Source organism: Nanorana parkeri, unplaced genomic scaffold, assembly GCF_000935625.1.
Source record: "Nanorana parkeri isolate BGI_ZX_2015 unplaced genomic scaffold, ASM93562v1 scaffold792, whole genome shotgun sequence".
In the NCBI taxonomy this organism is placed as follows: domain Eukaryota; kingdom Metazoa; phylum Chordata; class Amphibia; order Anura; family Dicroglossidae; genus Nanorana; species Nanorana parkeri.
Window position 1 is genome coordinate 350,544 of NW_017307060.1, and position 22,440 is coordinate 372,983.

Below are 22,440 nucleotides of genomic sequence, written 5' to 3' on the forward strand. Positions count from 1 at the left end.
GCTTTCAGCACGGCTCAGCGCTCGACTGAGCTGCTCGGCCGTGATCGGGAGCTGTACGGGCTATTGTGAATAGCCCGTACAGCACCCCCTCGGTTCTCCTGAACCGAAGGGGTCCTGGGGCCGAAGCCAGCCGAAGGATCGGCCGAAGCTACGGCCAGATCATTCGGCAGCTTTGTGAATAGACCCCATAGTTTTAATAGGCTCCTCTTTATACTTAGGATGAAGGCAAACAATTATTGTAAGTGTATAGGCATTATAACGCTTTCATGAACATTTTCTAAGCAGCCTTTTTGCATTCATTATTTTTAAATTTATCATTATTGTTGTATTGTATTGCATTTTATTTATTAATTAATTTGTTTAACAATTGGTAGCCTTAATAGACCGCTACAATTCTTACAGCTTACTACAGATCAATAGAGACTTCTAGACTAGAGAGGCACTCTTTTGTTTATTTCTGGCAAACATTTCAACAGATCTGTGTGCATTACTGAGAGCACTGGGTCGTTTTGGTGTCAATTTTATTACACAATCATATTTAGACAGCCTGAACAATTATCTATTTTTTGGCTTTGAATGGGCTTTAATATTGATTAAAGAGGGACTGTATTTTCCATACTCTTTTCCAATGTTTTTTCTTTACCTATCAAAATAATAGTTAGTATTAATATGATCAACTTCAGTTGGGTTTTAAAGCAGAACTTCAACTAAATTATCTTTTATTTTTAGTTTTGGATAGAATTTAACACCATCAGGGAGATTTTCCATAATGTCATGTATCAGAGACATGACAGAAAGTGAGCAGAAATCTCCTGAAAACAAGGGAAATCACACCTTTGACAGTTGGCAATGGAATAAGCATCCTCACTGGAAGATACTCCTTAAAGTGACACTAAACTCAGGAGATAAAACTTAAAAATCCATTCCCTAACTATTAACAAAAATGTAGCTTATTTGTGCATCACTCAGATGATGCAGATACTCAAATCATCTCTGAATTTATGCTGGCGCTGTCCTTCCTTCTGGAGGGTGGCTACTTCTGTTCCCCCTTGTCCCTATGTGTGTTATAAAGTAGCCACCACTCCAAGCTCACTCTGGGGATAGATTGCAATCTTGTGTTTAGTTTGCTAGTTTGTATTGAGATAATAGTTAATCATGGGAGTGAGCTTGGAGTGGTGGCTACTTTACAACACACACATGGGAAATAAAAGTAGCCACCCTCTAGAACAGGGGTGCCCACAATTTTTCATCTGGAGATCTACTTTTCAAATGACGAGCTCAATGAGATCTACCAATGAAAAAACACCTGCATTCAGGGGCGGGAGGGGGCATGGCGGTGCATTGAAGTCAATGGCGCTGGACCGGAAAACACAGGCATTAATGAAAAAAATGGTGGGGGGCGTGGCTGTGGTGCCATTGACTTCCATGCACCGTCATGCCCCCTCCTGCCCCTGAACGAGCCGTCGACTTGTGTTCCAATGCATTCTAGAGGCCGAACACTCTGGAATGCAGACTTTGTGGTGTGAACCGGCTCTCTCCTCTCTCTCTCTCCCCTGTTTCTATCTGCTGTCTCTTCTCTCTCTCTCTGCTCTCTCTCACATTCTTCTCTCTCTCTCTGCTGTCTCTTCTCTCACATTCCCTGCTGTCTCTCCCCTGCCTGTCTTTTCTTACCTCCACTGCAGCAGCTTCCCAAGTCTCCTTTCCTCTCTCCTTCCTGTCTGCGGCATCTGACACATTCAGTCGCACGAGCACTGGGGTAGAACAGGACACAAGTCAGTGAGCCGGTCGCGATCTACCAGTGTTCGCTTTGCGATCTACTGGTAGATCGCAATCTACCTAATGGGCACCCCTGCTCTAGAAGGTAGGACAATGTCAGTATGGATTCAGAGATGATTTGAGGATCTACAGCCGAGTGATACGCAAATAAGGTACATTTGTGTTAATAGGTTACTTGAATGCATTTTTCAGATTTAACTCCTGTGATAACCATAAACGTTGTTTGTTTTACTGCTAATTTTCTTGTATTGCTTTATTTACAGAAAATAAAAATCTGTTACTGTGGAAATGTATACGTCAACAATTTTTTGGTCAACTTGCCAAGGGTTAAGGGTTTGTACATTTTAGCCTCTTTGTGCTGCTGTGTGTTAGTAGAATATGGAGATATTTGTGACTGAACTAGATCTTTCTATATATATTGTTGGAAATGGTTTAGCCATTGTTCTGTAATGTTAAGTTCACCATATATACGGAACTATAACCTTCCATATCCCCAATTACAGACTTACTTTTCCTGCTGGATGTAACTTTTGGATAGAATGGGGAAAGGTTAGAATCTCTGTCAGGTTTTACCGCTTTCTTGGAATCCATTCGAGAGATTTCCCCCCACTTTCTGTTTTGGGTTTTACCAGACAGAAAGTGAGTGAAAATCTGCACCAGGGAAAAATACAACAATAAATAGCTAGCACTCCCCTACTTAACCTGAAAAAGAAAACATTTTTACTTCTCCCTCTATTGCTCTTAGAGAGATTTCCCCTCACATACTGTCCCGGAAACAACCTTTTTTTTCATACAGGAAGTGAAGGAATCTCTCCAACAGAGCCTCCACTGGCTGGAAAACCTTCCCCACTCTATCCAATACTAAGAAAGTGTTGGCTATAGGTGCACCAGTGTATCTATAGCCAACAAAAATATTTATTGTAGCTTACTAGTCCTTCGATGTGCTGGCTACATTCGGGGTTTTTTTTATTAGGCTTAATTTTCTGTATTTTCATCTGAGGATCCTGCAAATAACACACTCCTTGTTCCTTTGTGTCTGCATTCATTTCTCCATTGTATCTATGAAGGCAGTCATAGTTGTCATACAGGGTGGACTTCAAACATGTCTGTCTTTCTTAATTTTTATTACGTGATAGATTGATCAGACTAGCAGTTTACACAAGAAAGGTAAATACTTTGTCTTAAAAGACGACAACACATATCTGGCAAGATAAACATGTATTTTCTGTACTTGCTGCAATTGTTCTTAGTCTGAAAAGTAAAAACAAATGGAGCCACAACATCTAGTAAGGACTAGTAAGCTATAATGTATTTTTATTATTGTTCAGATATGCTTTAATGGCTTTGGCAGTAGACAGTCTTTAGAAGCCTTTTCCAGATCCCTTATTACCAGAGGCTGATGGATTTCTTATCCAGTTAGCCTATCTTAGCAAAAATATTATTTCTGCTTTTCACTATCTTTTAAGGAATCATATTTTTAGAACAAACAAATATAAGAAATCCTACCCTAACACTTTCGACCTGTCTGTCTGTAAACAGGTGCTAATAGCAGCTTCTGAAATATCTGTATGGCCATATACAAAACTATAAATATACCTGATGTGTCTGTTTTTACACATACAGTATATGCCTATGCAAGCTTAAAGAGTATAGGCAGGTTAAAACTGTGGCATTTTGTTTATAGTTTTACTTCTGATATGGTAGAAGCTGGGCATATCAGATAATCGCTTACTCTCATAAATGAACATTTTACAAACATGATTAGATATTACTTCCCTTTCAACTTAATAACAAGTAATTTCATCTTCTAGTTGTTTGGGATTGTGCCCAGTATTTACAATAAAGAAAAACCTATGAAACCTAAAGAAACCTAAGAAAAATCTTTGTTGTGAGATAAAAAGTAGAAAGACTATATCAACTAAATTTTAATCAAATTGTCTTTCCCAGAGAATATCACCATTTACAGATATGCAGCTTACTATATCTACATTGTGACATCGTTTGGTCTTAGTGTGGAAGTCCGGGTGAAACCAGTATTTCAGCTTTCCATCTCTGTGATATCTGCATTTCAGAACAAAACTACAGGTAATTACTATCATATAGAATTCAAATATATGTTTTGCAAGACATCTATAATCAAACTTATGAACATGATGGTGTACATAGTTGCTAGCCGTACTATGAACAACACCCTCCCATCTCTTTTTACCAAGTCAGTACAAAGAAAGCTCAACGTAACTAAACATTTAATTTGAAAAAGATTATAGGGGTTATTCACTAAGCTGCCGAAGGGCCTCTTCCCTACAAGCCCTGACCTATTGCTTGTAGGGGTCTATGGGCATGGGGGCTTATTTGCATCACGGTACCCCTTTAATAAAGGGGCACCCAGATGCTGCCCCCTTTTTGAATGAGTAAGGGTACTTGTACCCCTATTCATTCACTAAAGGGTTCAAATAAATTGTAAATAAAAAAACTTTTGAAAAAAATCATTTTAACTGAAAAAAAAAACACAACAACATTTTTTGACAATTCCTTTAATTAAAAAAACCCCAATAATTGATCCACCAACGTAATCCTAAGATCAACCACGATGTTCAGCATTGTCCAAGATGACTCGTCGAAATAAAGAAACCTGATGCCTCCCAACCTGTCCGCATGCAACTAACTCCCTCCGAAAAATGACCTGTATGACAGGTGCCAGCAAAAAGTAAACAAATGGGAGGAGCTAGTGGTGACATCACTGCTGGCTCCGACTATTTCTTTTGATATGGCCGGCATCTGTCATATGGGTCTGCCAAATCAAAACAAATTGGCATAGCCGGCTGTGACGTCATGGCCGGCTCTGCCTTTTTGTTGTCATAGAATAAATCCTCAAATGACCTGAGGACAGTACACTGTCATTGTATGACAACAAATAGGTGGAGCCAGCGGTGATGTCACCACTAGCTCCGCCTAGTTGTTTACTTTGGTGGAGAGAATGGTCTGCTTTAGCAGGCTGTTCTCCCTGCTGTGGCTGTTTCTTCGACAGTAGTTTTTTAAATAAAGGAGTTTTTAATCTTTTGGTTTTACGCTATGGGCTGTTTTTATATTTTATTGGATATGGTCGTGATGGCATGCTGATGTCATTTTCTGTGTAAGGATTGTGGAGAGACGGCCTTTGAATAAGATCGATTGGAGATCCTATAAAGTGATTTTAGACCTGCTTAGGTCGGCTTATAAGGTGAGCGGACCCATAAGAGGGGTGAGCACCTGGGTGATAATTGGAATTGGTGTATGGACCTTGTATAAAGAACTTTCAAAGTGGAAGGATAAAGAGTGTGGTATATGTGGGACAAATCTTGAGCACTTTATAAGTGTGATTCCACATTTGTGTACATCTGAACACGGAATATATGATTGAACTTTCCAGAGGGATATTATTTAGGATTTATATTTACAAGTAGAGCAATTGTGAACACTTTGATTGCATGTATTGTTTAGCACATATTTATTATAGAGATTTGTTTACTTATTTATTGTTCTAGTTGAAGCGCAGCACATTCATTATTATAATTTGATACATTTAGAGGGTAACACTTCTTATAGTGCTTGCAGCTAGGTGCTATTTGTCATTTAAAAAAATGTTGTCGCCGTTGTTATGGACAACGCTGGACGTCCTGATTGACCTAAGGATTACGTCGGTGGATCAATTTTTTGGATTTTTTAAATTAATTTAACCACTTGAAGACCAGGTGTTTATATCCCCTTCCTGGCCAGGCCATTTTTCAATATTTAGCGCTGCGTTACTTTGACTGACATATATTCCGTCATGCAACGCTGTACTGAAATTAATTTTATACCATTTTTTGGGGACAGATAGAGCTTTCTTTTGGTGGTATTTAATCACCACTTTTATTTTTTACTATATTTCAGAAAATGTACTGAAAATTTTTTTACATTTAAAATTATTATTACCCAATTTTTTTGTAAAATATAAAAGTCGGGGTCACGTCGGGTAAATAGACACCAAACATGTAATGCTTAAAAATTGCACGCACCCGCGAAAATTGCAAAAAACTACCATGCCCAAAATTGACCATAGGCGACGCTTTAAAAGCTTTTACCGCTCATCAGTTTAGTCTTATCAGTGATTGATGGCCCTAAAATTATTGCTCTCACTGCGACGTTCACGGCATTTAGAAGATGAGGCAAAACTGTAGCTTTGTATTTAGCCTTTGACACAGGCATCAAATGCAACAAAAAGACCCCTGGAGAAAACGGTAGAGTCTCCCCCAGAGTGGTCTGTATTTGTTCTCTAAGCCCTCGTTCACACCTGAACGGTTTGTAGCACGTTCTACGCTCGACAAACGCTCTACAAAACGCTCAAAAATATAAATCCCATTGTATTCTATGGTCTCGTTCCCACCTTGGCGTATTTCCGCCCGTCCCTAACGCGCTACAAAACGGCCCACGCCTGAAAAGGTACAGATACTACTTTGGGCCGCTTTGTTGCGCGTTTCCATTGGGATACAGCCAAGTAGCCTTCGGAAACGCGTAACTTTTGCGGTAAAAAAACGCGCGACAGACGCGCATATGCATTACGCCTAGGTGTGAACGAGACCTAACATCTTCCCAAAAAGATTTAAGCTTTGGACATTCCCACCACACATGTATATATGTCCCCTGTAACCCACAGTTCCTCCAACATAGAGGAGAGACATTTTGATACATTTTCCCTAAAGAATATGGAACCCGATACCACCGGGTAAGCACCTTATAATTAGTTTCTTGAACTCTGGAGTCTATAGATGTGTTATGGGCCCGCGCTAGTATTTGGTCCTTCTGTACGTCCGAAAAAGTCACCCCCATGTCCCTCTCCCATTCTCTCATAAAGTACAAAGAACCTCTTGAGCTTATTTTCAATAACATTTTATACATAAGAGATAGGGAGAGACTAGGGGGGGACCTCAAGTCACATAATTTTTCAAAAAAAGTTAGAGACCCAAGTGGTCTAATTAGACTAATATGTTCCCGAAGGAAGTTACTGAGTTGTAAGTAGCGCCAAGCATCTAAAGGAAATGTACCCCTTTTTTCCCTCAGTTCCTCCAATGGGATAAGAGCGTTCTCCGCCATAAATCTGCCCAAACGAACATCCCCATCCACCACCCAAGTCCGAAAATATGATAATTGCTCTCCTGGTAAGAACCAGGGGAAACCACCAATTGGTGCTAAAGGGGATATATTGGGGACCAATTCTCCCCTTTTATTTACTGTATCCCATACCTTTAAAGTATGTATAGTCAGGGGTGATACTGTGGCCGCCAAACCTCTACTGGCCGATGGTAGCCAGTGGGCATTAGCTACATTTCTACCGGCCATATATTTTTCCAACAGAACCCATTGTTTGTCCTTCTCATAATACTGCCAATCTAGTATCTTCTGTAATGCAACAGCTTTATAATAAAGAGAGACATCTGGCAGTCCCAAGCTGCCATTTTGTTTGCTGCGCCTCAAAATATCATATGACAACCTTGGTTTTCTGTTATTCCACACAAATCTTAAAAACAAGCTACGTAATTGTTTTAAAAAAATGGCGGCAATCTAATCGGTATTGACTGTAAAAAAAATAATATTCTCGGCAGAACATTCATTTTCAAAATATTTATGCGGCCTAACCAAGTAAATGTTGTTTTATCCCAAGAGCCAAGGTCCTTAGTAATCACTTTCAACAATTCTTTAAGTTCATACATTTGTCTCAACGAACTTGAAAGTTCGATTCCCAAATAACGAAAATGCTCTGAGGCCCATTTAAAAGTGAATGAGGATTTCAAACTATGATTAACGGCCGGAGATAAATTTAATGGCAACATTTCTGGCTTCAAAATATTAATCCGAAAATTAGATATATTACCATATATACTTAGTTCTTGTAGTAGATTAGGAAGGGATATCGGTGGTTGAGTGAGGAAAAATAAAATATCATCTGCATATGCTGATAATTTATGTTCTTTATCCCCTACTCTAATTCCATGTATAGCTGAACTGTTTCGAATCTTAGTTAAAAGGGGTTCTAACATTTATACAAATAATAAAGGAGACAATGGGCATCCTTGTCTCGTTCCATTTTGTATAGTAAATGGGGAAGATACTACGCTTTTGACTCTTAAACCTAAACACACGCACGCACCAGGTGCGTGTGATTTTCACACAGCAAAACGTATTTATCAACCAAAAAGTCTCTAAAAGCATATTTCCACTAATGCCATATATGGAAAAATCATGCACATGATGCATATATAATGCTGCTTCACAGTTTAGACAAAAATGGTTAGCTCATGCATTTACATTCCTGCATTCATCAACGCAAGCAACACGACATAGAGCTAATTTACACAACATCACCTTGCAATTCATGCTTGGCTTTGCACAACACACCTGCTTGGTGTGTACACACTACAAAGGTGTTTAGATTCCACCCATAGATCATGCTGGGAGGGAACACACTACAGATGTGTATACATGTTCGTGGTGTGTTTATAAGGTTAGTAAATCAACCCCTTACTCTCGCTTCTGGTTTACTGTAAAGTGCTGCAATTCCCTGCCTTATATTCGGTCCTATACCAATTACCTTTAATGTCTCCTCCATAAACATCCAATCCACCCTATCGAATGCCTTTTCAGCATCTATTGACAATAAAAGGCATGGTGGTGAAGCCAAACTAGCTTCTATCCAATGAATCAGATTAATAGCTCTATTAGTATTGTCGCGTAATTCTCTTCCTCGTATGAAACCTGTTTGATCTGGATGTACCAAAGCTGGGAGTCTATTGGCCAGTATCTTCGAGAAAATTTTCACATCTGTACTAAGAAGGGATATTGGTCTGTAATTTTGGGGTACAGTAGGATCTTTGCCCTCTTTAGGAATTACTGATATGTATGCTGACAGAAATAAGGGTGGTATAGGTTCTCCAGAAATAATTTTATTAAAGAATCTACACATATGGGGGCCTAATAGCGGTAAGAACTTTATATAATAAGCTTTCGTGAACCCATCAGGTCCCGGAGTTTTCCCATTAGGAAGGCTTTTAATCACTGATTCGATCTCCTGTACCGTTATAGGCCTATCTAGCTCCTCCGCCTGCTGGGCTGACACCTTTTTGCTATTTTCCATCTCCAAATACATACATATAAATGAGCGCTTATCTATAGATATTGGAGATCCTTCTCCTGGCAGATTGTATAACATAGCATAATATTGACGAAAAACCTCCAATATCTTTGAAGTATGTTGGACCATTTCTCCCGAAGTAGTTTGCAACTTTGATATACATGTCCGGGTTATTTGTTTTTGTAGTGCCCTTGCTAACATTTTACCTTATTTATTACCATGTTCATAACATTTATGAGATATAGATCTTGCATTTTTACGCACCCGTTCTTCTAATAATTGAGTTAGAGCCAACCGCAAAGACTCTAAATTCTGCTCATCTATAGATGAGCCATTTCTCTTATGTTTTAATTCTGCCACTCGTAATTGTTCTAATAATGTAGCCAGCTCCTTCTTTCTGGCCTTATTCAGATACGAGCCCCTTGACATCAGTTCTCCCCTAATAACTGCCTTGTGACCCTCCCATACCGAATCCTCCCGCACCTCCCCAGCCTTATTCAGAACAAAGTAAGGTTCTATGGCTTTCGTAACAAGACCTAATGTGGTCATGTCATCCAATAAGTTTTCATTTAATCTCCACATCCATTCTCTTGATGCTGAACCTGGCCTCATTATATTGATCGAAATTGCTGCATGGTCTGAGATAGTAATTGGCTCAATACTTGCCCCTTGTGCAAGGCTCTCCAGCAATCCACCAAATGTGCCCCCTGGAGAGCCTTGCCAAACCTCCTCCTCGTGGCCATCGAATGAGAAGAACAACCAGTAGATGTATCTACCCTAGGATCTGGGCAAAAGTTAAAGTCCCCACCCAACACAACACAGCCTTCCCTAAATGTGACCAACTTAACTAATACCAAATCTAAAAAGGAAAGCTGCCCTGTGTTGGGCGCATACACTGTTACAAACGTATAAGCCTGACCATCGATAAGTCCTTTGACCATTAAATAACGTCCATTTGGATCTGCATATTGACCTTGTTCAATTAAAGGACAATCTTTGTGGAATGCTATCGCCACCCCCTTTGATTTAGAGGACGTGGATGAACTAAAGTACCATTGTGAATATAAATATGTGGGAAGTTTGGGTATGGAATCCTCAACAAAATGTGTCTCTTGCAAAAAAATAACTCGAGCCCCTTAAATCTTAAGTTCTACCCATAATTTACTTAGTTTACAAGGGAATCTGAGCCCATGTACATTAGAAGATAGGATTTTTAATTCTGTCATAACCTTTTAACTATCAAATTCAAAAAGCTGAACCAAGAGCAGTCCTTTTTATATTCAGGAAATAAAAAGTCAACAATACTAACATGTGAAACTTTACACTCAAACATCGAGTGGCCTGCTACCCTTGGGGGCCTTGGTCCCCACAGGTCACGCCCTCCCGCACAACATTCGTCCCTATAAAATAAAAAAACAACCTTCCCATTGGGAGGCGGGCTTTCAGGGGTTAAGCGAGGGAGCCCATACAAATTGGCTCTCCCTTCGTTCCCCCATTTCAACTTGTTGTTGGAAAAATTTCCCATCATTTCTTTGCCGCTGGACTCTACTCACACCCGTCTATTTTTTATTTATTTTTTTTCCCCTTTATTTTAAGCTATGTCTGGTTCCAGCTTTGTCTTTATCTCTGTCCCATCAATACAAAACAAACAAATAAAAAAAAACAAAACAAACACATATGCACATACCCATACATACACACACATACATACACACACATACAAACACCTACACATACATGCAGTTACACACACGCACTTACACATACATACACATACACGCACTTACACAAGAACAAAAAAAAATGTGGGGGAGATCTATTCATTTTTTCTATATATGTCTATATCCACTTTTATCTATATCTATTCATACCTTCCATATTACCAATTAAAGACACTCCCCTCCCTCTTAAAAGTGTACACAGAGATATTTCTATATTTTCCATTGGAGCCTATCCCTTATTTCGCATTTCTATTTGTCCTTTGTGGGCCTGAACTAATCAGGTTCCATTGCTCCCGATCTGGAACATGTGCAAATACCGGAGCCAATGGATCTGACCATGTTTCGATTTCTACTAATGCCAGCTCCAGTCCCTCCATAAAGCCGAGTAAGTCCTTCGGTGAGCGAAGAGTATGAGAATGTCCATTTTTGCGTGCCTGTAGATAAAATGGGAACCCCCATTTATAAGGTATGCCTGCTATAACCAGTGCACTTGTCACTGGTCGCAAGGCTCTCCTTTTAGCCAGGGTCCTCCAGGATAAGTCTGCATATAAAGTAATCAAGGCTCCATCAAAATCCAGGGGTCCCTTCTCCCTTGCCTTTGCCAGTATCATGTCTCTCTGTTTAGAAAAATGAATCCTGCATAGTACATCTCTTGTTTGCAGTAAACTGGCTTTTTGTCTATTTGAAACACGATGTACTCAATCTATTTCCAAGTGTTCCATCCTGGGTTTCCCCAGTAGTGTATTAAATATACCTTGTACTGTTACTAACAATTCCATAGGTCCTATTGTTTCAGGGATCCCCTTCATCTTGATATTATTTCTACGCTGACGGTCTTCCATATCATCCATACACATTTGTAAAGTCTGAAGCTGCATATGATGCTCTTTAATACTATCTCTTAGTGTTGTGTAACCCGCCAGTAATGGTGGTATCACTGTCTCCAGCTTATCCACTCTTTCATGGAATCTCTGCAAATTAGAGTTTAAGTCTCTCATTTCTTTCTTATGCAAGTCTTCCAACCGCTGATACATTGTTTCTAAGTCCTGCTTTGTAGGCAGTTGGGCAAGATATCTCTTCATATATCCCGAGAGCTCAGTTTCAACCTTGTCGCTCCCTATCTCTGATAATTCATCTCCATTTATGTGCCCATTTTCACTGCCTATTGGGGACCCATTAGCAGAGGAGACCACTGAAGCTAGCTCTCTTCCTGAGGCCAATGTCTTTACTGGAGTACAAACAGTCTCTTCATCTCCTGCTTTGCGAAAAAAGTCCCAATATTTGATCTTACCGTTGCTCGAGTGCGTGTCTCCGCTCTTTAGGTTTTTTCTTGCCGCTCCACCCCATGCTCTCTCTCCCACTTCTCTCAGCAATCTCTCTCTTTCTCCTGTTCGACTCTCTGGTGAGGTACCTGCTGTATCGGCTCAATATGTTCTCTCCCTTTCTGTCAAGTCGCTTGCTAAGCCCTCCACACTCCAGGCTCTCTCCCCTCCTCGATCTTGCCGACCTCTGGGTTTGCTCTGCACTCTGCAGATCCCCGCCGGGACCGCTGGCTGCTCGGCTCTCTCCACTCCTTCTCACTCACTTGGCAGCTTCTGAGTCTGCTCTGCGTTCTACAAGTCTCTGTCAGAGTGTCAGATTACTCTGCCTTCTCGGCCCCTCTCACTCAGATGCCGGACGGGTCAGTTAAAAGCTGGCTTCAATCCTGCTCCAGCCTTCTCATCAGGACAGCTCTCTAGACGGGTGCGAGTGTCCAGCGTGCACGTCCTCACCTACTCATAGGTGAGTCCCGCCTCCATCGACAGTCCGTTGTGGTTTTCTTTTCAATTAAAGGATTTTTTTTCAAAAGTGTGGGCTATTTATTTAAATTTTTATGTAACCATTTAGTAAATGAGTAGGGGTACAAGTACCATTTACTCATTTACAAGGGGGGGGGCAGCATCTGGGTTCCCCTTTATTAAAGGGGTACTCCAATGTAAATAAGACCTAAAGGAACTGGCATTGATCAAGAAGGGAGACCCCACGCATTGTTTCCCCTTTTTTTACTTGTCATTTTTTTATTCTACTCACCTTGGAGGTAGCGAGCAGAATAAGCGAGCCGAATGCCGTTCGGTGGCATTCGGCTATTTATTTACTGCTGTTCAGCCACTATGAGAATAGTGGCGAACGGCAGCAAGTGAATTGCTGCAAGTTCGGCTCAGCCAATCCAAATGTTGTGTCGGCTGAGTCGAACGTCCTGTTCTTCCCGGCTGAAGCCAGTCAAAGCCAGCTGATTTACGGCTAATTTTAGCCCATGTACGGCTGAAATCAGTCGTACAAGGCCGAAGTGAATAGTCGAACTGCATTCGTCTCACTTCACTTCGGCTCAGTTATTCATTCGGCTGACTTCGGCATCTTAGTGAATAACACGCCCCTAAATGTTATCACATCTTGTAAAGTAAATAATCTTAAAGGGGCTTGGCATGTTCCTGTTTTTCCTTTTTTTTTGCTGTTTTTTTATTAGCCTGATTTTGTATTTAGTGTAACATTATTTGATATGTAAAGTCCGTTGAAGTCTGCAGTTTTTTTTAATTTTGATATTTAATTGAAAAACAAAGTAGTCTCTGATGTGAGGGAAAAATATTTAAAGATAGAGTTAGACACTGCAGACTCGTGTGGGGCTGGTATTTGTTAGATGTGCTCTTGTTGGTCGTGTATCTCCTAGGTGATTGTTTGTCTCATGTTGATTGCATTCTGCTTAGAAATCACTTTTATATAAATTGTCCACTGGCTGCTTGCCTTTGGGATGGTTATCTGAGAATAATCCATCTGAGGGTCACTTTGTTGTTGGGGGTCATTCATCGGCTGGTAGGTTGTTTTCCTGGGACTTTCTTGGGTCCTGTCACCTTTTCTTGGCTGCATTTACCTGTTTAGGTTGACACATGTACAGTATGTATGTATATACACTACTTATATCTTTCGGTGTGCCATGAGCACACGTCCATGGTAGCATACAGTCACATTCTAATGCTCACTCTTATGCTTACATAAATGTTCACTTCTGTCACTAGCCACTGTGACTTGCACATTGGACTTTATAGTAGCAGACACTTTTGGGGTGTTGTCACCAGAAGTTTGAAACCTTCCATATAGTGTTACACACCATTGTGGAGCTCCCGAGGCACACAAAAAGATATATAGGGATTATCATGGACACTGCAAACAAGATTGTTCCTAGTTTGTTCACTTGTATAGTCCGACAAGTTAAAAATACTCTATTGCAAATATTTTACAGATGACAATAACTCAATGCAAGTTGGATTTAAATATTTCTTATTTGCACCATTTCTCTTTGGTTTTAAGGTCTTTGTGGAAACTTTAATGGGAATGAAAATGATGACTTTAGGACATTGGCTGGAGTGGTGGAGACAACCATTTCAAGTTTCGCCAACTCTTTTAAAGATGAAGCTTCATGCCCTGATGTGCCTACCATACCTGATAACCCATGTGCCAAGAGCACAGATAAAGGTAAACCTAAATTTAATTAAAAAAAAGAGAAACAAACAGAAAGAGCTGGCTCTGCACCTTGATTCTTCTTCTTTAGAAGCTATGTGAGCTGTCAATTACAGCCAGTGGCTGCAAATGCCAGCGCAAAAGGCATTACACGCCTGTCTGGGCATGCACGCTGGGGTGGACGATGCCTCCTGTTTCAGAAAATGTATGGATGTTTAAATCATAGGAGGAGACTCATATGCCCCAAAGAAGGTAAATGTATATATTGCTTTTATTATAATTACATTAGCACTCATTTTTACTCCAAAGAAAGCTGTACAATGAGACTTTATTTCAATAAAGCCTCTGTTTATTCCTATCCTTTCATTGGATGGGAATAATGAAGTAGCTATTCACAGACAGATGATGATTGCTTTAAAAATCTTGCCAATCTGGAAAGGACTGGGTGCCAATCATCATGTTTATGGGCACAAAAAGACAGTAGCATGTACTTCTGGCAAGTGAGTTTGAGTTATGCTGGTGGATCTGAATTGTGTCCCCATGAATAAAACAGAGTTTGAACAATGAAGATCACCAGCACACGAAGGATGAGATAAATCCAAGTGGTCTTTTATTCAAAGAAGCATGTCACAAGTGTTTCAAGGAGGCAAAGTTTCGGAACCATGCAGGGTTCCTTCATCAGGGCAAACATAGGGACAACCTTGGTTGTCCCTATGTTTGCCCTGATGAAGGAACAATGCGTGGTTTCGAAAACGTTGGCTCCTTAAAACACTTGTGACATGCTTCTTTGAATAAAAGACCACTTGGATTTATCTCATCCTTCATGTGCTTTGATTTTCATTGTTCAAACTCTGGATTTGCACGGCACCATCCATGGACATCACTATAAGCACCATCAAAAAACTACCAACGATCTCCATTCCTGTAGGGTGTGCAGGGGATACCTTGTTTTACCCATGAATAAAACAAGGACATTTGGGGTTTCTCCAATCTGTATAAGATTATTTATATATTTTTTAAATGATCTGCTAAGCAGAGCTTAATGTTGAAATATTGGCAAACATAGTTGAAATGTGTTTTTCAAAAATTGTGTTTTGTTTTTTTTAGCCAGTTTTGTGATCAAGGTACCCCTGCCAAACATCAACAGCAAAGCTGCGACATCTGACTCTCTGCAGACGTCACTGCATTTAAGAAGTACAGGCTAGTCTAGTGCTCACCCCAACCTATCATTGGGCAAGCAGCAGCACACAGATGATGCCATCCTTGTGCTTTCCCCTTCTGTAGGCAGGATGCCTGGAAACAACAAAATCATTTACTAGCTAATCATGCTGCCCCTCCCACTTCCCCATCAGAGTGCTGCTGAGCATTGTATTACAACAAGCTAATACCAAATACAATGTAGATGTGTATGCTTGTTCTTTGTAAAAATACATTTTGGGCCCATTCACACTATTGTGATTATTGCACCAAAAAGACGCATTTGATATTTCTGGCAACACACCTCAATGCAACTTAGTGTGTTACTACACACTGGGCTGTGCTGCAATGTATGTCCGTTGGCAAGGTGCATTTAGAATAGCACCGTAAAGCAATAGTGTGAATGGGCCCTAAAGTGTATCTAAAGTTAATTTTTTTCAAAGTTTTGAATAAAGTAGGGGACGAGTAGAACCTCTGCCAGGCTTTTATTGGTGCGTGCTTCACCCCTAGGGAGATTTACCTACTATTTGTCCTGGTGACCAAATTTTGCAATTTTCACTGGAACAGGGGATGATTGGAAACCTTCCAGTGGAGGCATTTGTTCTAATAATAAGTGTGTAAAGCTAGTTCCTACTGAATTGGCCAAAGTTTGATCCTTGACTGCATCGTCTGGCAAACTGGAACCTGAAAATGTAAGGAGACGGGTGGAAAATTGTCACACAGTGACTGCAGCCAATCATCTACAGTCACTGTTCAATTATTTTGACAGTGAGCGCTGGCTGTTAGAATTCAATAGCTGGCAGGGATTATTCTCCCATCCAAGTAATTTTTTCTCTCATCCAGCCCACATGGCTGAACGAGAAACATTTTAGGGTGTATGGTTAGCTTTAAAGAGGAATTCCTCTCACTTCTTGGAGATTTCTGCTTACATCCTGTCGTGTCTCCAAGATAGCAGGGAAGTAAATGGAAATATCCCCAATGGGACAAAAAAACCTGACATGGGTTTTACCTATTCCACCCTATATCCAACACGATAAAAAAAGGTGTTTTATACCCTTCAGGTGCCCAGCTTTAAATGCATTTGGCAATATCCTCCTTTGTGATCCATTTAAAGGAAGTAAGAAGTGTATAGGAAAACTTTTTTCCATAAAACATTATCACATATCAGTTCCATTCAGATATTCTCATTTATCATAAACTTCTGAATTTTTTTGTAAATAATCTGAAGCCAAAACATTTTATTTTTATTTTGGATAAAGTAGAGAAGAGTTAAAAGAAAAAAGCCCTGTCAAGTTTGTTTTTGTGCCATCTGTGTCCCATTGGGGAGATTTCCCTTCACCCCCTGTTTTGTAGACACAAGAGCAAGTGAGAGGAGAACTCTACAAAGTGAGGGAAAAGCTCTCTTACACAGTTGAGTGTCCTCATTTGAAGATGTTCCCTTTATTCCTATCCTGATGCCAATTCAATTTAAAAAAAAAACTTCCCTCATTTTTGGTTTCATTGACTATAGGTCATCAGGACAAATAAAAAAAGTGAATCTCCTTAATGGGAACAGAGGTTCTAATTCTTTGTCATCCTATCCAAAGCTAAAAAAAGGTTTTAGATTTAGATATACGTTAATGCAATGTATTTCCTAATAAACTGGCAGTAAATGAATGATTACACATATTACTGATGCAACATGATGTTGTTTTGCAGGAGATTATGCCAATCACTGGTGCTCTCAACTAATAAACAAAATGGGTGTGTTTGCTTCTTGTCACGATGTGCTGGATCCCAAATCATACTTTGAGGTACTGAAAAAAGTCAACTTATGTACCTTGGCATTTGATAATTGTGTTGAACTGTAAATAAGAACTCATTCGTAAACAGTTTACATGCTGATGTTGAAAATATTTCAACCATGCTCAACTGGAGGTTTAGTGGTTGCGGCTGACCTTCCGTGATTACTTTTGCAGTACTTGCTGCATGTGACAAAACAAGTAAATTTGCTAAACATATATTTTCTTTATTTCCTTTGAAGCTGCAGGGGTTGATTTTGTATTCTTTTCTATTAGAATGTACCGATAATGTACCCATAACTTCTTAGGGGGATAGGAACACAGTTGGACAGATATCTGGGTAACACAGCAGGGAGATCTTGTTATTGGAATATTAAAGTTATATACAAAGTGAAAAGGGTCTTCACCTATATCTAAAATATTACTTTTGAGTGGACTGATCCTTTTAGAGAACCAGAATCAAAAAGTTACTTAGGACTGTTCTATCAGCTTCCAGGGTATTGGCCTTAAAATATAACTTACCTATAGAGTTTCATTTCTGGTGTTGCTTCCTATGCCTCCAGCTCTGGGGTTGTCATGTCATGTTAGACATAAGATTATATGACCACATCTTAGTTTATTCACTATTCACAGGCCTGCCCTCTCACTCAGAGAAGCATATTTCATATAAATAAAATGGTATGTATATAATTTCCACAATTCATGGTGTAGCTCTTGGGTGGAGGTTCCATCTTGTGCTATGATCACCTTTTGGGGTTTACTAATCCTTGAAGTGTGAAAGCATTCTTGCCCAAATCTCTATACAAGATATAGAAAGTGCTGCTTGTTGATGGCTGGAAATAGGAAACATCCATTAACAATCAGCACTTTCTATATCTTGCACAGTACTAGGGTCTGGTTTTGGATAACTAATGTCTGTGAAGTCTTTCTGATACTCATTTTGAACGGGTAATTAAATTTACCTAAACATTACAGAATAAGTCCAACTGAATTTAACTAACTATGTGTACTATTAATTTAAATCTAAGGTTGTAGGTCAAGGGGCATATTTAACAGCCTAACATTAAAAGCTGGAAATATATTTTATGAGACGTAGTCATAGTCCATCAGTTTGAATCTGAATTGCAAAAGAGGTAATGTTTAGCAAGTGGTTTAATTTTTAGAAACTTATGGTCAAGTCAGAGTTTGTTACAAAAGTAAGCAGGGCTTTAGTTGTGTTTAGTTTCGTTGTTGCTGGTGTTAGTTAAAGCTAAACCAACAGGAGTATATTTATGGGCAGCATAGTGGCGTAGTGGTTAGCGCTTCTGCCTTGCAGCACTGGTCCCTGGTTTGAATCCTGGCCAGGTCACTATCAGTAAGGAGTTTGCATGTTCTTCCTGTAGGTACTCCGGTTTCCTCCCACACTCTAAATACACACTGGAAGGTAAATTGACTCCTGTCTAAATTGTCTCTCCTACATGAGAGATACTCCTGTGAGATACTCCTTGAGGTCAGGGACTGATGTGAATGTACACTATGTAAAAGTGTTGTGTAAATTGTTGGTGCTAAATAAATACCTGTAATAAATAAATGTTTACTAATGTACTCCTGTGTCCCAAAGTCAGGATATAGTTGGCCACTGCCTTTTAACTGTTGACAACGCAGAGTCACGCAACAGCCGGGAAGGATCCTGTCAAAATTGTCGGAATCCATCCAACTGTCTGATTGATCTGCTTTGCCAGAGCCAGCTGTGTCTGCCTACTCCCCTGTCTGTCCCTCCCGTGAGCACTGAGCCGTCAGAGAGAGGGGGATCTCTGTGGGGAGTAGTGACTGACAGTCACCGCTCTGCAGGGAGAAGCCGTGAGCTGAACAATCAGCAGTTCACGATCACACAACTCTCAGTATATGGTGCAGTGTTCCACTCTGGCTCTCTCCTAATACTTCTACCTTAAAATAGAATGAGTACATGGTACAGTATCCAGTTCTGTGCAAATGCTGTTTTAAAAGTGACCATCTTTATGCAAAACTACACCCAATTCAAATAGCTACCAGAAAAGTTGTAAATAATTGGCAAATAATGTTGCTTTATTCTCAGCATAATACTGTCAGGTCTATTAAGTCTTTATTAAGAAGGTTGTTTGCTACCACGTGGCACTAATAACTACTAATATTTGGAAAACAAAAGATACTTTAAAATTACTATATAGTACAACACCGCGAGGACAACATGGGTACACCCGGGAGAGTTAACTGTTTGGAGATCAGTGTCCCTGGTTAGCAGTTAACCAGGGACGCTGTTTGGAGATCAGAGTCCCTGGTTAGCAGGTAAGATCACGGCTGGCTCCAGCCAGCTGTCAGAAGCAGGCTGTCAGCGTTCGGCTCGACTGAGCCGCTCGGCCAGGTTCGGGAGCTGTACGGGCTATAGTGAATAGCCCGTACAGCACCCCTTCGGTTCTACTGATCCGAAGGGGTCCTGGAGCCAAAGCTAGCCGAAGGAACGGCCGAAGCTATGGCTAGATCCTTCGGCAGCTTCGTGAATAGACCCCTTCATTTTCCAACAGTTCTCAATTACAGAGTGTGTATAGAAACCTGCATTTGCATAGACCTGGATTTATGTAAATCTGTGTTTTCATTATTTAATGTAGAACGGAGGTGCAAGTGAAATGCAGTTGCAAATATATAATTCCATCCACAGGGTAGAACTCCCCTGTGCACAAGACGGTTTCTAGCCGAAACATAAATGACAGTCTTTAAGCTTCGCTCAGTAGCTTTCCACAGCTTCAAGACACTCACGCTGCTCACCCCTTGTGAGCCCTCACTCTGCTCTCTTAGCAGTCTGTACCACAGGTCCTAGGGTCACCGACCTTCCTGACCTCTCCCCTCGTGGGCACTCACTCTGCTCTTTCAGCAGTGCGTCCAACAGATCCCTTGGGTCACCGACCTTCCTGACCTAGCCCAGCCACCCCTGGCTGTTCTGTGTGTGTCCAGCATGCACCTGAGTTTGTCTGTGTGCTCCCTGCACACACACAACTCCAACACTCCTATCTGAGCACTAGGATGGCTTCCTAATGAGGCTGCTCTCAGCCACCTGATCAGCCCAAGCTGGTCATTGGCAACACCTGGCCCCAGGACTGGAGATCTCATCCCACCCAGAGCTCTACGAAATCTCCAGAGCTCCAGATTCCAGCTACAATTAGGAAAAACTGGACGAAGCCAGGCTCTTCCTTTTAACATATTTCACATTCTGGACCCTCTCAGCCCCTTTGGCTGAGAGTCCTGGGTGCCAATGTTGCCATGCTACGTTGCGGCATTGCCATGCACTGCCACAATAGATACAAATATATATATATACATATCTATATCTATCTATCTATCTATCTATCTATCTATCTATCTATCTATCTATCTATCTATCTATCTTCTAGCATTGTTGAAGGAGGCTTGTGTTTTCCCCCAAAACACATTAGCACTTTAATGATTGATTGTTAACAACTCCTTTGGGATCTTCTTAATTTATTAGTGGCTCTGTTTTTGTTCTATTTAAGCCCTCCCTAGAAAATTCAGGGTTTTTAGCAGCCTTGTATCAGTGTGTGTTGAATAAGACATAGAGTAGGTAGGGACAGACATAAAAGTGTTTGCATGGAGAGCTAGTTGCTGCTGCTGATTGCTGAAACTATATATAGTTACAAATAATCACATTGGACCGTCCTGAAGCATAAAAGGGTAGACAGCAAATTCTGTGTGGAGAGGGCTAGTTGCTCTGGGTGATTGCTATAAAATTTTATATTAACATTTAGTCATAGACACAATCACTGTGACGCATATAGGGAGAGAAACCAAAGTCTGAGCGGGGAGAGTTAGTTTCTGTTGGCAATTACTAAAAACATTTATAATAATTTATTTTTATTAAGCCACAGGCACACTTTTTTCCCAATGTTTCATAAAGAATGTATATGAGAGTCTATAGAATTCTGTTGTGCTTCTGCACAACAATTATCAGTGCTGTCCGCAGATTTGGTGCAAGTACCACTATTTGCAGTGCAGAGGCAAACTGAGGCCAGAATGTCCATAACGGACACTCCAGCCTTACTATAGCTCAGTATTTCTGAACCTGACAAAATCACAGGCTCAGCATTATTGAGTTCTCCACCCAGCCACTGCAAATGTCATGTGGGCAGGCACAGCAGTCAAGGACAAACTGTGTTGGTGGAGCCTGAAAGCCTGGTGGAACTCTGAGAGCCTAGTTGTCCATCAGGTCTGCTCTGTTACTAACTGACAGCAGGCCATGGGTGGACTGCTATTGGCTATGGAATCAACCCACTGCTTGCTGTCAGTCAGTTGCAGTGCAGATGTGATAGGAAGCTAGACTCTCCAAGCTCCCCAACAAGCTACACCCACTGTCAGTATCACTGGTTGTTTAAGCTTACAGCTGACAGCTTCCTTAACAACCAGCCAAACTGACAGTGAGCAAAGCCTGATGGGGATGCTGAGGGACCAGTTACCCATTAAGTCCACTCAGCTACAAATTGACAGCTGGCAAAGGACAGAGAAAAAGACAGATGGGCTAACCACCAAGCCACTGTGCTGCCCCAATTTAAAATCTGCATAGTGTGTCTCCTTTTCACACTATGGTCTAGTGAACGTGCAGTGTATGGAATCAGTACAATGTTGTTGGCTTACTTCTGGGAAATAATACACTCTAATGCTGATTTATTGATTACAAGATGCATGTTGTCTCCCGTTGAAACTGTGACTTGGTAAAAGCTGCTTACATACTGGGCATGGAATCAGTACAATATGTCTTGTTTTTTTTCTGTAAACACACTATAATTTGGATTTTTATTTACTTATTATAAATCTACCTGTTTTCTCCCTAGGAAACCACAGCCTAGTAAAAGTGGCTTACATACTGTCCATTGAGTCAGTACAGAATGTATGGCTATTGTCTCTGAAATGATACACTGTATATTTTTCATGATAAAGCATGCCTGTCACCATCCACAACTCTGTCAGGTCAGCATCTAAGTTTAGGGCCTTATCTTGCAAGGAACCCATAAACAAATGTACAGGATATTGTTTGTGTCACAAATTTGTATTTAATACTCACTATGTGATCTTTTTCCATATTTCTTACATCAACTTTCTGTCTCTTTAAGCGCTGCAAGTACGATGTCTGTAACTTGGAAAAAAGTGAGGAGGTAATGTGTACATGGCTAGCTGATTATGCCAGTGATTGCAGAAGCCTCAATGTGTTGTTACCAAATTGGAGAGACAATATATGTGGTAAGAGAATTCATGGTGCATTCACTATTAATATTTTAGCCTGTTTTGGAACAGGGGGAAACAA

The 22,440-nt window shown here is 40.5% G+C and overlaps 1 protein-coding gene across 1 annotated transcript in view; it reads left to right on the forward strand.

The window, feature by feature from the left end:
* LOC108793934 (mucin-5B-like) overlaps window positions 1–22,440 on the forward strand; it is a 52,002-nt gene that overhangs the window by 12,884 nt on the left and 16,678 nt on the right. The window contains exons 5-9 of the mRNA XM_018564896.1: window positions 2,040–2,109; window positions 3,724–3,861; window positions 13,987–14,151; window positions 17,032–17,126; window positions 22,250–22,376. Of these exons, the coding sequence (XP_018420398.1) occupies window positions 2,040–2,109; window positions 3,724–3,861; window positions 13,987–14,151; window positions 17,032–17,126; window positions 22,250–22,376 (595 nt within the window). The remainder of the gene's footprint in view (window positions 1–2,039; window positions 2,110–3,723; window positions 3,862–13,986; window positions 14,152–17,031; window positions 17,127–22,249; window positions 22,377–22,440) is intronic.